The sequence below is a fragment of the Benincasa hispida genome, chromosome 11, assembly GCF_027475165.1.
Source record: "Benincasa hispida cultivar pf3 chromosome 11, pf3_genome.v1.1, whole genome shotgun sequence".
In the NCBI taxonomy this organism is placed as follows: domain Eukaryota; kingdom Viridiplantae; phylum Streptophyta; class Magnoliopsida; order Cucurbitales; family Cucurbitaceae; genus Benincasa; species Benincasa hispida.
In genome coordinates, this window is record NC_143488.1 from 68,765,630 (window position 1) to 68,780,417 (window position 14,788).

Consider the following 14,788-nt stretch of genomic DNA (forward strand, 5'->3'; position numbering starts at 1 on the left):
CTTCCCTTAATCATCTCAACAAAAGATAAAAGATTATTTATATAATGTTAGAAGCAAAATTAAAATAACCACATGCTTGATACATTTTATATAATCATCTGTGATTTCGAACTATCGAGTTTAGAAATAATTTTTCTTCCATTTAATTATATTTAAACTGACCACCTTTAGTATGATTAAAACTTAGAAAAAAAAAAAGCAATATCCAAAATATAATTGGACAGATAAAACAACTATTACATTTTTAAAATTAAAGGTTTAATCTCACGTATATTATTAGCGAAACTAATAAAAGCCCTAATAAGAAAGATGTGTATTTTTCCTTTTTTTTTTTTTTTTTTGATAATATGTTAAAATGAAAGTGACTCAATTAAAATATAGAATATAATATTAATCTCGAATTGAGCCAAAAGCTCTAAAACATTGGAGAGTTGGACACATTTTTCAGGTTTGAAGTTTTGAACATGGGAGTTGGGACCAGGAGAAATGTTTGTCAGAAACAATTACAAATACCCCTTTGAAGAAATGGGAAAAAAAAGGAAAAAAAAGCAATTTTTATGAATTTTTACTTTGTATTTTATTTTAGAAAAATGATAAATTAAACATAAAATGACATGAATTGAAGACACGACTTCCACGAGGTTGTAGTTGTCTGGTTCTACCAAATATTGGAGCTTTGAAGAACGTTTATCAGACACGAAACCTTTCTTAATCTCCAAAACACCCTTACTCTTCTGATCATATCAACATCCCAAATGCCTTAAATCTTTCGGATCCGATCGCTAATTTCGTTTTCCAAGAGGTTATTTTGGTATTTCCACCACCCCCATTTACCTATGTAATGCTTATGGTTATCCATGGAAGAGATTTCTGCTTCTGGATGATTTTTTTTCTTCCCTTTTCTTAATTTCTTTGTCGTCCAATTCATTCTTTAAAGAAATTTTATGACACCCACTTTCCGACCCACCTTCACAAACCTCAAAATTTCCAATTTTTTCGTTGCCAGCAGAGGAATGTCTCAGAAAAGATTGAAGAATGTATGTTGTTTTAGCTTTTTAGCGGTCGAAATTGGCGGCAAATTTATTTTTTCTTTCTTTGTTTCTTCTCATTATCGTATGATCGGGATTGGGTTTGTTTTGATTTTTTTTTTTTTCATTCAATAATGCATTTATGTTTAGTGATGATTCGCCTCAAGATTTTGTGTTCTATGTAAAATTAACTGAATGGGTTTGTTCATGTAGAAGAATTTTATTTTTGGATTTTAATTATATGGTTCATTCTGCTGTTTGTGATTAGATTGAAAGTGATGGATGGAAAGTTTGATTTTTTTGGTTCAACAGTTTCAATATGAAGAATTGGTGGCTTTTTAGGGCTTGAATTTGCTCTATCTCTGTTGCCTTTATAATCGTTATTTTTCTTTTATTGTTCTTGAATTTTAATGTAGTAAATTTTCTTGGTAGAGGTGGTAGACTGGTGATTATAACAAAAGATTGAAAAGCATTCAAGTTGTGAAATTCTTTTCACAAGTACTGGAGGATATAAATTATGCCAGGTTTGATTGGAAGGAAAGAAACTAAGGAAAGTGATTTTCTAATTGGCATTTATCACAAATTGGAGAGGGTATTGATCAGGCGTCCAAATGAACGTTGTTGGCAAAGTTGGGAGTCTCATTTCTCAAGGAGTTTATTCAGTTGCCACGCCATTTCATCCCTTCGGTGGGGCAGTCGATATAATCGTCGTTCAGCAGCAGGATGGGACTTTCCGCAGCACACCTTGGTATGTTCGGTTTGGTAAATTTCAGGGCGTTTTAAAGGGTGCTGAGAAGATCGTCCACATATCTGTCAATGGCATTGAATCCAATTTCCACATGTATCTTGATAACTCTGGTGAGGCCTATTTCATAAAGGAAGTAGAAACTGGTCAGGGAAATGAGGTTGATGGAGTTACAGATCATTTGGTTAAGGATGTGATATATGGAGACAGCAAGGATGAACATAATAAAAAATTGTTTGTAACAGGTAGACTGGAGCACAGTGTCTCTGATTCTACTGTTGTTCAGCTGCGAGATGAAAACAATTCTATGGCAGTTCCACGAATTGAGAGGGCAGAATCTGACGTTGAACATAGATTCTATGATTTTCAGGATGAGCAGTCTTCTGTGGAGGATTTGGTAGAGGTGTCAGAGAGTGATTCTAACAGATATGAGAATTTAGAGAATGAGAGTAGTGCCGAATCACAGGGTACGGATTCAGAGGTTATCCTAGTGAGTGTGGATGGTCACATACTGACTGCTCCAATCTTGGCAACTGAACAAAATACAGAAGATGTGCAGTTAAGTACACCTCAATTTCATTTGGGTCCTGGTGAGGGGACGGAATTTTGTGAAGACAATGAATTTACAGGTGAAGATGCCTGGGCAGCTGATTATATCAAGCAGCTGGATACATCTACAGAAAACGTCACATCCAATAAAGTTGGTGCTTTGAGTAATGAGTCTAATGGTAGTGTGTATGAGCTAGTGGTTTCAGAAAGGGATGTAAAACATATTTCTCAAACTGAAGAAACCTCAGGCACTCAAGTTCAGGAAGATGATCTTGTGCAGAGTGATTCGGAAGATGTCCGCATTATAATTGAGGAAGAGATTTTTAAGAGCTGTCTAGAGCTATCGGAATTAGCCAAACGGGCTGGAAACACTGATTCTGAAAACGCTGTCTCTCCAGTGGAGGCTGGAAATTTAGAAGAAAAATTCAACATGATTGTTCCTTCAGTATCTGAAACCAATGGAAATGTTATCGATTCCAGAGATAAAAATGGGACGCATTCTGATAGTGATTCTGATAGCGCTCTTGTCAATATGACTCCAGAGCTACTTGTTAAAGCTGGTGGAACTGAGGAAAATGAGTTTGGTGAAGAGCAAGCCACTTCAGATGACAAATGTGTTGTTTCTGTTCATAATAATGATCCTTTGAATATCAAACAGTTTGACACAGTTGAGGGAATTGAAAGAATGGACAGCGGTTCACAAGGGCCTGTTGCTGATGACGAATCCAATGTAAGACAGTTAGAGGAATCTCCAGTGGATGTTTTATGTGGAAGAATACAACATCATTCAACAGGTATCTTCTCATTTAAAAGTAATTACTAATTCTCAGTACCTTAACACAGACTATATATTCTCTAATTACTTCAACCCTATGCAGGTTTTGAGATCTCGCTTTGCGGTAATGAACTTCATCCTGGTATGGGCTTGCATGCTGCAGCCGAAGCCTTTGACGCACATCGTGTGTCAGCAGAGGAATTTGAAAAGTCTGCTTCATCAATTATTAAAAATGAAAATCTAATTATTAGATTTGGAGAAAGGTACATGTCATGGGAAAAAGCTGCTCCTATAGTACTGGGGATGGCTGCATTTGGAATTGATTTAGAAGTGGATCCCAAAGATGCAATTTCTGTGGAACAGGATGATTCATTGAGGGCTGAGGAGGATGAATCTACTCCCACTCCCGCCGGCCGAAGATGGAGGCTGTGGCCTATTCCATTTAGAAGGGTTAAAACGCTTGATCACAGTAACAGCAACTCATCAAATGAGGAAATTTTTGTTGATTCCGAATCCACATTACAGAACTTACAAGCAGAACAAAGTCCAAGGTTGCAGAATTTACAAGCAGAACAAAGTCCAAGGTTGCAGAATGGCAGCAAGGAGCCTTTTAAGAGACAGCTTGTGAGGACAAATGTTCCAACAACTGAGCAGATAGCATCATTGAATCTGAAAGAAGGGCAAAATATGATAGCTTTCACCTTTTCAACTAGGGTTCTTGGGACACAAAAGGTTTCAGTCTAGAATCAGTATTGTATATGTACATAATAACCACTTTATCATATTTTTTATATGTTAATGCTAAAATTCTTTTTATCAGGTTGATGCTCACATTTATCTGTGGAAATGGAATGCTAGAATTGTGATTTCTGATGTTGATGGGACTATTACCAAGTGAGGGTTCTTTCATCTTAAATATATGTTAGGCCAATTCACCTTAAATCCTTGAAGTTTTTGTCTCCTTTTTCCGTTCTTTCTTTTGGTGTAACACAACGACGGAAAGAAAATAAAAGGATTGTAAAAGGATTGCTAGTTTTAGTCATGTGTTCTATGGAAAGAGAACATATGACCCCACAAGGATTTATAACAGTGGGGTCTTTTCTGCTTTGGTGTGAAATTGTTAGCTTCAATGATATATGTAGTGATCCTTTGGTAATATAATTCACCTTGAATCATATTTTTCAGGTCTGATGTGTTAGGTCAATTCATGCCTTTAGTTGGGAAGGATTGGACGCAATCTGGCGTGGCTAGACTTTTTACCGCAATTAAGGTACATCTCCTGCATTTGTTCTTACATAATGGTGTTGCCTAGATGACTCCATTTCCATTTTTACACCTCATTTTTTAGCTATTTATCAGAGTATGATGTCCATGAAGGGGAAAATGTGAATGGAAAATGATGTTACAATGTTTGAATCAGGCTACATCTTTATTTAATGTGTATCATATTTGAAGTAAATTGAGGCTGAATGAACTATACAATTAGAATATACCATGTCAGTTGGTTTGGGATTAACTGGTTTAAATTAGAATATAATGATTAATACGATATCTGTGCACTTAATCGAGCAGTTAGAAGGAAAAATTATCAGGTACGTTCTCAAATTGAGATCAGTAACAGGGAAATTTTTTTTGAATTAAGTTCTATCTTCTCTCTCTCTCTCTCTCTCTTGGGGGGTGGGGTGGGTGGTGATGATGATGAACTAGGATTTGGTTTAGGTGTGAAATTGTTGGTGAAGGTTTCCCATTATTTGAATACAATAATGTGGTTTACTCTGCTGAAGCCATTATCTGATGCGGTGTATTGGGCTTTGCTCAGGAGAATGGTTATCAGCTGCTGTTTCTCAGTGCACGGGCCATTGTTCAGGCATATCTTACCCGAAGTTTCTTACTCAACCTAAAACAGGTTCCATTGATATAAATTGCTGGTGACTGCTTCCTTTTGACTGAAACATTGACCTAGGCCAGACCAGTTACCTGAAAGTTTTGATTTGTATTATCATGATCTCTCTTTCTCCTTGATTATTTGCACTGATATTTTTTCCCCTTTAATCTCATATAGACTTATAGGAAACTATGAATTTGATAAATAGTTCTTCTACGCTGCAGGATGGAAAAGCTTTACCAAATGGACCAATCGTTATCTCACCAGATGGACTATTTCCTTCTTTATTTCGAGAAGGTAAGATCTCTTACATGTAAAATTTCACGAAACAGTTGTTTTAATGGAGGTTAAAACTTGAAATTCCCAATGTATTGAGACAAGACTTCTTGTCTTTAAGCAGCCTCCAGTACATGTATCCCAATATGGCTAGGTGAATAGTTAATCCTTCTGTAGGGGCATTATGTGTAATGGTATAATCAGAAAATCAGCAGCTTCGTCTGTTCTTAGTTGTGCCACATGAAAGACATTAATTTATGCTGGTGCTCTCTGGTAACCACAATTTATATTCCACGACCACAGCCTACTAAATAATTTCAGAAGGCCTGAACTTTGTAGCTAACAGTTCGTAAAGAACCTTAGCCAAGGTTGCCTGTCAATATAGTCGAAGTTAAAGAAATATTGAGCCCCCAACTGCATACTGAATATCCATTCTCTTTGCATCAGTAACTGCCTTCGTTCGTTGTTGAGCATGCAGTAAGAGGCTTTTGAGATAACTTTGCTCTTCTCTGTAGATGAAAATGCTTGGATAAAATAAGCTATTTGTTCCATTCCTGCACGAGTACCGTGCCTGCACCCAATCCCAAAGTATCCATTTCTTTAATTAAGGACTTTAGAGAAATCAGGCAGTGCTAAATCAAGAACGCGAACCATGGATTCTTTTAATTCTTGGAAGGCACTCATATCATAGAATCTATCTTTTTTTCCAGCAGCCTTATAGGAATATGATATTATCCGTCTCAACGTAGCTGTGGTTTTAGCATTATCAGAAGCTACCCCCGAAGCAGACACCATTTGACCCAGATGCTTAACTTTTTTTTAAAGAAAATAGGCACTTCTCTTGATTAAATTCTACATGATGTTCATCTATGAAAACCTGCAAGATTGCCCCAAATGCTACGCCCCCATGTGTGTGAAAAGCTTCTTATGCTTATCCTCTTCTTTAATCCATATATGATGATAATGGGCTATGAGATAAGTTTTTAGCATATTGTTAGATGATATAATATTAAATTTATCTTCACCCATTAGTTTAACCTTTTCCATCAATCTGTAATTTAAGATGGTATCATAGCAAGTGGTCTAGGAGGTTTTGAGTTTAGATCCCCACAATTTTATTCTCCCCGATTAATATTAATTTTCACTTGTTGGACATTCTTCATATTTCAAGCCCACAAGTAAGGGGAGCATTTGATGATATAATATTTATTGAAATAAAGAAAAGAAGAAGAAAGCACAGTTTACGTGGAAAACCCTAGACCAGGGAGAAAAAACCATGATAGAAAAATTATTATTAATTTCCACACCCTACAAGCATCACAAACCCAACATATAAATAGACTAAGGCAAACCCTAAATAGAGAAATATACAAAGACTAAAATGCCCTTAGGGCAAATACAATAATTTTCAACACTCCCCCTTAAGTTGGGGCATAGATGTCAATAAGATCCAACTTGCTAACACAAGTATTAAAGCTTTGCCTTAGTAATCCTTTGGTGAGAATGTCCGCAACTTGTTGACTTGAAGGAATGTAGGAAATACAGATACTGCCATTGTCCAGTTTTTCAAATACTGCCACTGTTAAGTTTTTCTTTAATGAAGTGTATCGATCTCCACATGTTTAGTTCTATTATGTTGCACAGGGTTGTTGGCTATACTTGTAGCTGCCTTGTTATCACAATAGAGTTTCATAGGAGCGTCATTGTCTTGGTGTAGATCCGACAAGACTTTCTTCAACCATATCTCTTCACATATTCCCAGACTCATAGCCCTGTATTCTGCTTCTGCACTGCTTCTAGTAACCACACCTTGTTTCTTACTCCGCTAAGTAACAAGATTTCCCCATACAAAAGTACAAGAATACTCTGAAGTTGATTTTCTGTCTATAATAGATCCTGCCCAATCAGAGTCAATGTAAGCCTCAATGCATCTCGTGTCATATTTCCTGAACATTAGGCCTTTTCCTGGAGTAGATTTCAAATACCTCAGAATCCGAGTAACAACCTCCATATGTTTCTCGTAAGGTGCCTGCATAAACAGACTAACCATGCTAACAGCATAGGATATATCCGGTCTAGTATCATATAAGTAAATCAATTTCCCTACTAGACGTTGGTACCTCTTTTTATTAATAGGAGCTTCGTTGACAGAATCTCCTAGCTTAGTGTTGACTTCAACAGGGGTATCAATGAGTTTACATCCAGTCATCCCTGTTTCCATCAACAAATTAAGGGCATATTTTCGTTGAGAAACAAATATTCCTTCTTTCGATCTTGCCACCTCCATTCCAAGAAAATATCTTAAACTCCCGAGATCTTTAATCTTAAATTCATCAGTCATTTTCTGTTTCAGTTTGGTAATCTCAGCGGCATCATCACCTGACAGAATGATATCATCAACATACGCGATTAGAACAACTATCTTTCCCGATACTGACTTCTTTGTAAACAAAGTATGATCAGAGTGCCCCTGAATGAAACCTTGGGACTTAACAAAGGTGGTGAACCTGTCAAACCAAGCTCTCGGAGACTGTTTCAAACCATATAAGGATTTCTTAAATTTACAAACTTAGTGATCAAATTGAGCTTCAAATCCAGGAGGACTCATATAGACCTCTTCTTCTAATTCACTATTCAAGAACGCATTCTTCAGATCAAGTTGATGGAAGGGCTAGTCTTTGTTAACGGCTATTGAGAGAAGGACTTTAATCGTGTTTAGTTTTGCCACCGGAGAGAAAGTTTCTTAATAATTGACCCCATACGTCTGAGTAAACCCTTTAGCAACCAATATGACCTTGTATCTATCAAGAGTTCCATCAGACTTATACTTAACAGTGAACACCCATTTTCACCCAACTGTTTTATGCTCTTCAAGGAGGGCTACAAGGTCCCACGTTTTATTCGTCTCAAAAGCTTTCATCTCTTCCATAATTGCAGCCTTCCATTCGGGAATTTTCATGGCCATATATACATTGGTCGGTATTGTTACAGTATCCAGGTTGGTAGTGAATGCTCTAAACCCAGAAGATAAGTTACTGTAAGAAAGGAAACCATGTATGAAATACTTGGTACACGACCTAGTTCCTTTTCATAGGGTAATGGGTATATCAAAAAGTGGCATCATAATCTCCTGTTTTACTAGACCTCTCATTAGTAAGAGAACGGTGGTCACACTTGCTTACTTGCAGCAAGCCCTCATCCTCTTGAATTTCTCCTGATGACTCATTACTACCTGTAGTTTTGTCATTGTCTGGAACAATCTCATCAGTTTCATCACTTTCAATCTCATCACTCTCAACACACTCATCAGTACTATTAGGAACAGAAGTACCTTGAACCTGAGCCGGTGTCGGTTCCGATTCATGGACAGTATCTGGTGGAGTAACAGGAGGCACTATTTCCTTTCTAAGATTCTTCCTGTAGTATGTTATCTAGGGAATTTGTTTAGTAGGAAGGACAGTGTTATTTATATTAAGGACCGGCTCAGGAAGGAAGTCCATAAGAACAGAATATGTGGACGAGTCAGTCTCTTCACAAGTATTCTCCCTCTGAAGAGGACTAATGGGAAAAAAGGGTTTGTCCTCAAGGAATGTTACGTCCATAGAGACAAAGTACTTCCTTGAGGATGGATGGAAACACTTATAACCCTGCTGGTGAAGAGGATACTCGACAAAGACACACTTTTGAGTGTGAGGAGCAAATTTAGTTTGGTGAGGACCATGACTATGGACAAAAGTAGTGCATCCAAACACCTAAAGAGGAACGTCAGGAATAAGACGCGTGGATAGGTAAGACTCTTGGAAACATTCAAGAGGTGTTTGGAATCCGAGAACACGAAGATGGGCTGCGATTAGAACATCTCCCCATAAATATGAGGGAAGAGATGCAGAGAACATGAGAGACCGGGCAACTTCAATGAGGTGACGATTTTTTTGTTCAGCCACCCCATTTTGTTGAGGAGTATAAGCACATGAATTTTGATGGACAATACCTTTCAAAGTCAGGAACTTGCGAAGGGTGTTATTTACGAACTCCTGGCCATTGTCACTTTAAAGAATGACAATCTTGGTTTTAAACTGTGTTCCTACTGTAGTATAAAATTGTTGGAAAACATACGTCACCTCTGACTTGTCAGTGAGTAGAAACACCCATGTAAGACGGGTGTGATCATCAATAAAAGTTACAACTAATGCTTGTCAGACAAAGTAATGATGTTGGAAGGACCCCAAACATCACTATGGACCAAATGGAATGACTGGGAAGGTTTGTAAGGCTGAGAAGGGAAGGTAACCTGATGCTGTTTTGCACGTATACATACATCACACGACAAAGAAGAAATATCCACACCATGAAATGGATGGGGAAATAAATACTTCATATATTGAAAGTTTGGGTGACCAAGACGAAAATGCCATAACAAATAATCTTTTTAAGAAGTTGAAAATGAAGATAACAGACTAGTCCTAGAAAAATTCCTAGAGGCAGCATCATCAGAAAGGAAATAGAGACCCCTATCATGCCGGACAGTGCCAAACGTCGTCTCCAAGCTCAAGTCCTGAAACAAAACAGTATCTGGTGAGAGAACAACCCGACAGTTTAAATCCCTAGTTATTTTACTGATAGATAGCTAGTTGTAAGTTATTTTTAGAACATGCAATACATTCTATAAAGTCAAACCCTAGAAGTAGGGGTGATCATTGGTCAGGCGACGTCGTTTTTATACTCAACCCAGCACTGGCAACCGATGTTTCGGTGTTCATTGGTTGGCGTTCAGCAATTTGGACGAAGATTCTGATGCCGATCGGCCGACTGATCGGCCAGCTGGTCGATTTTTTCGGTTTGCATCTCCGGCAAGCTAGTTATAAAAAGAAAAACAGAGAAGTGATCGAAAGCTAAAAATAGCAGAAAAAGGTAAAAAGAAAAAATAGAAAACAAGAGGGTAGGAAAACTAGAAGTGATTGAAGAAAAAAAAAAAGAAAAAAAGAAGAAAAGTGAGAGAAAAGAGATGAAGGACGAGCACCAAGAAGAGAAAAAGAGAGAATATTTATTAGAGAAAGGGGAGAGAAACCAAAAAAAAGATAAATACAATTAAAAAAGGAAAAAAAAAATTATGTAATGATTACCCATGTATAGGTAATCATTACCCATATAGTGAAAGTATCGTGGTTTTGAAAAACCAACCATGGTTTCACATTTTCACATGCAAACATGTATGGGCCGTCACTGTGCACGTTGGGCAGTGCACATTTGAAGGGTTTTCTTTAAAGAATAATTATTATATACATAAATAAGGGTATTCAAGCGATTCGGGCGGTTCAAGCCTCTTTGGGCTTGCTGTTCGGCCGACTGGTCGGTTTTGCTAAGTGCAGAACCGACCTCCGCCCGAAATATACATTAAACTGGCCGGTTGTTGTTGGTTCGGCCGATTTTGGTCGGCCGGCTCGATTTTTCGGTATTTTCTGCTCACCCTTACCGTATTTCCTGCTCACCCTTACCTGGAAGGGAGAAAGATGACTCTTCCCTGCAACAGGAGCAAATGACCCATATGCAATCCGAATCCTCTCATCACCAACACTCAGAAAATATGAGAGAAATCGATCAGATGAGCCAGTTAAGTGATCTGTTACTCCAGAATCCCTTTTCCCTAAATAAAAAGACTAAAGGATTGAGGGATACTTGATTGGACAATCGTATCGACCTCAACCGTACCTGGGTCATTCTGGTCCTGAGACTGTGAGCACCATTAGTAGATTCACTCACGAGTGCTCAGCCAGACTTTGACTTGTCATTTGTAGGGCGACGTTTGCCATTCGGGGGTCGACCATGTAGCTTCTAGCACTGATCCTAGTGTGCCACGGTTTCTTGCAATGTTCACATATTGGAGGAGATTTACCATTCTGCTTGTCACCATTAGGTCCGGATGACTTCACATCGAACACAGCGGAGTCAACAGTAGTAACCACAGAGCTATTCATAGCACTTGACCTATCTTCCTCTAATCAGATCTCAGAACACACCTCCATGAGAAACGGTATTGGTCTTTGTCCCAGTATTCAAATATGAATAGTATCAAATTTGGAGTTCAACTCAGCAAGGAAGTCATAAACATGGTCAACTTCCTCCATCTTCGAATACTGAACCCGGCCACATGAGCAATCCCAAACAATCTCACGACACAGGTCTATCTCCTGCCACAGTATAGTTTATTGAAATAAGAAGTCATGTCCATGGTCCCTTGGTTCCACTCGTGAACTTGTTTTCGCAAGGTATACAGATGTGATGCTTTCTACCTTTTAGAATACAGTTTTCCGAGCAATTGCAGAGTACAACAAGGGTTTTCCTATTTGAGGTTCCATGCTATTAACTAGCATAGAGCGGAGCAAGGAGTCTTCTCCCTTCCAGATGTGTTCTTGAGGATCTCCAGATTTTTGTCTCGGTATCTTGATAGTTAGATACCCAAACTTATGTCGCCCCATAAGGGCCATTTTGATGGACTGGGACCAAGAGAAATAATTCTGGTCATTCAGCTTCTCTCCCGTAATTATCCCTTGTAGAATTTCCCATAGATCTAGATAAAATATTTGTAGTAGGTAAATTAGGGAAAGCTGTTACCGGATTTTTCGAATATAGTGGAAGACTGGAAGAAAAGTCTTAGTTAATCGGATTTGTTTGAAGATTTGTTGTGGTCCCAAGAACAGCCCCAAGAGCAATCTGTTGCTGAAGATTAGCTAATTGTTGTTGGACCCTAACAGGAGATAAACCATCAATCTCGAAGCACCATGACCAGTCGGTCCATGTTGAGGAGGAATAAAGGGGGCTGATGTAGGTGGTTCCTGCCCAGAGGAAAAAGAAGACAATGCTTCACCCGTATAGTCGACGGTTGAAGGTTGGAATAGCGACTAGAATGGCGTAGAGCCTGGATGGGTCGGCTGTGATTGAAGTTGCGACTGGGGCTTCGGATGGTGGAAGATTGTGACCTGTTCGGATCGTGGCTGGGGCTCCGATTGGGCTTGGAGTTGGCCGGTTCAGTCAGCGTCGGACGTGACTCGAAGACCCCATCGACGGACAAGGACGCGGCTGGATGGATTCTGAACGGCTGCTGGACCCCTTGTGGCGTGGCTGGATCCTGTTGACAACAGCCTGAATAGCAGCAGTATTAGTCGTTTCTGCTATAGTTCCATCACCAGCTAGGGTTGATGATTGATTTTCTTCTATAGCGGCTAGGGTTTTGTCACCATGCTCTGTACCGTATTGAAATAAAGAAAAGAAGTAGAAGAACTCACAGTTTATGTGGAAAACCCTAGACCAAGGAGAAAAAACCACGATAGAAGCATTATTATTAATTTCCACACCCTACAAACATCACAGACCAAACATATAAATAGACTAAGGCAAACCCTAAGTAGAGAAATATAAAAAGACTAAAATGCCCTTAACAATTTTCAACCATATTAAATTTATCTTCACTCATTAACTTAAACTTTTGGGTCAATCAGTGATTTAAGACGTACAATACTTGGTAGCTCTACCAACCACTCCTCAATGATGGGAATAGGGACATTTCTACATCATTTCACAGTTCAAAGCTCCAATAACACTGATAGAACTATAAACTTAAATCACTTCAATAGATGAAAATCATTATCGCCAAAGTGGAGTGAAATTCAAGAATCTCCCCCCTCAATTTTTTCCAACCACTTCCTTTACTCTTTCTGCATTTATCTCTTCTTTCTGTTCTGCTACCCTTCTTTCTATTTCTATGATAAGTCCATTTAACTAAGTTATCAGAATCTTGTTAAGTTTATTGTCAACATGGAGAGCCGTTGTAGATAAATATTCTGAGGCAAATTTGATTGCCTGCCTTTGGAACACGATCACATCACCCCCTCTTTTGGCATGAAATGGTTTATATGCCTTTTCACTTGAGCATGCTTTCATGTGCACAAATTTATATTCATTCATCATTAATTTTTGCTTTGCTTTATCTGTATGATATTATTGACTTTGGGTTTTGTTTATTTGTGGCAGTGATAAGAAGAGCACCACATGAATTTAAGATTGCATGTTTAGAGGTAAAGAAAAGTAAAATTGAACAGCTGATCTTCATTAATATCCTGATGATGAGGATGCTTTCCTTATTTTGCTTCTGATGAAATGCAGGATATTAAGAAGCTTTTCCCTCCTGACTACAATCCATTTTATGCTGGGTTTGGCAATAGAGACACAGATGAGCTCAGCTATCGAAAAGTTGGGATTCCGAAAGGAAAGATATTTATAATCAACCCCAAGGTATCCAAGTATCCATCTTTTATAAACCTTTTTTTCACCTTAATTCATCGAGTAGCAATTTGGCATTCACTTATAACCACAAACTCTGCGTCGGTTTTCAGGGAGAAGTGGCTATTAGTCATCGGATCGACGTGAAGTCTTACACGTCTTTGCACACACTTGTTAACGATATGTTTCCGCCAACCTCACTGGTCGAGCAGGTAATGAGTGTAAAATCCTTAAAGATATGTCCAAGCAACATGAGAAAACTTAAAGATGTCTGGAGACTGGTTTTGTTATGTTACCAGCTAACACTGCTGTTATCATTTTGTATCCTTGCAGGAAGACTATAACGCTTGGAATTTTTGGAAAATGCCGTTGCCTGACATTGAATTATAGTCATTGAATAGTGAAGACTGCTTTACATTGACAAAAAAGAAAAAAAAAGATCAAAGTGGGCTTTTCTTCCACACGAGATAGAAGTATTTGAAATTCTTCACATTTTCCCTGTTTTCTTCCACAAGTAATTTTGACAGACAGAGCCACTGGAGGAGTGTTTGAAGCCGTAGCTATTTGGGTGGATCAAGCAAGTTCCTGTGGAATAAAAGTAAAGATGTTAGTTGAATGTCTCTTAATCTTGTCTTCTTCTGCTTCCTTTTTGATTTTCTACATTCAGATGCACTTAATTCATTAATATACAGAATAGTCAACTCAAACTTTTGTTCCTGCTGGTGATGCTTTGAGGTTCTTTGGTTACCTTTCACTGTAGGAAAATGAAGAAATGAAATGTTGTCATATACTAAAAAGTAAAAACTTGGTAAAAAACTGAGGGTGTGTTTGGGGTGAGGACTGTCCTAAGACTATAATAATCACTTCTTGTTACAGTAAATACTATTTTATATTTCCTAATTAGTTACAGTCAACACTATTCCAAAAACTCCCATTTACTACTATATTTACTATTTGCTATCGTTTTTACTATTTTACATTCATCATTTTTTTTATTCATTGTTGTAGTGTTTACTATTTCCTTTTCAAACTAAAATAATTTACACTTCAAACACATACTATTATAATCTAAACTAAAATAATCTATATTATAAACACAAACTATCATAATCCAGCTATAATGACTTAGGACTATAATAGCTATTTACCCCAAACGCCTCCTAAATAATGCCATGTCCCCCTAAAAAAAAAAAACTTTTTGCCTGCTTGCAAAGCAACTTTATATTTAATGCCCTGTCAATTTACCTCCAAAC

At 37.9% G+C, this 14,788-nt stretch overlaps 1 protein-coding gene across 6 annotated transcripts; it reads left to right on the forward strand.

The window, feature by feature from the left end:
* The first annotated feature begins 614 nt into the window (after positions 1–614).
* LOC120090193 (phosphatidate phosphatase PAH1-like) lies at positions 615–14,463 on the forward strand. 6 transcript variants are annotated; one of them, XM_039047730.2, is made up of 11 exons: positions 615–811; positions 1,461–3,116; positions 3,201–3,829; positions 3,918–3,991; positions 4,283–4,367; positions 4,917–5,003; positions 5,207–5,279; positions 13,287–13,330; positions 13,419–13,547; positions 13,649–13,747; positions 13,869–14,463. In XM_039047730.2, exons 2-11 carry the CDS (start codon positions 1,640–1,642, stop codon positions 13,923–13,925), a joined length of 2,754 nt encoding a protein of 917 aa, XP_038903658.1. In that variant the 5' UTR covers positions 615–811; positions 1,461–1,639; the 3' UTR covers positions 13,926–14,463. The 6 variants fall into 6 exon arrangements, 5 of the variants coding, with proteins under 5 accessions (XP_038903658.1, XP_090163368.1, XP_038903660.1 ...); XR_016524598.1 differs by having other exon boundaries at positions 635–1,037; positions 4,917–5,090; positions 13,869–13,915; XM_039047732.2 differs by having other exon boundaries at positions 639–1,037; positions 1,470–3,116.
* The last annotated feature ends 325 nt before the right edge of the window (positions 14,464–14,788 follow it).

Excerpts from the sequence above, each read along its gene's own strand:
- LOC120090193 (XM_039047730.2), top strand. The coding sequence starts at position 1,640 with ATGAACGTTGTTGGCAAAGTTGGGAGTCTCATTTCTCAAGGAGTTTAT. Across the intron at positions 3,992-4,282 it reads GTTGATGGGACTATTACCAA|GTCTGATGTGTTAGGTCAAT; the intron begins GTGAGGGTTCTT and ends CATATTTTTCAG. Across the intron at positions 5,280-13,286 it reads TCCTTCTTTATTTCGAGAAG|TGATAAGAAGAGCACCACAT; the intron begins GTAAGATCTCTT and ends TATTTGTGGCAG.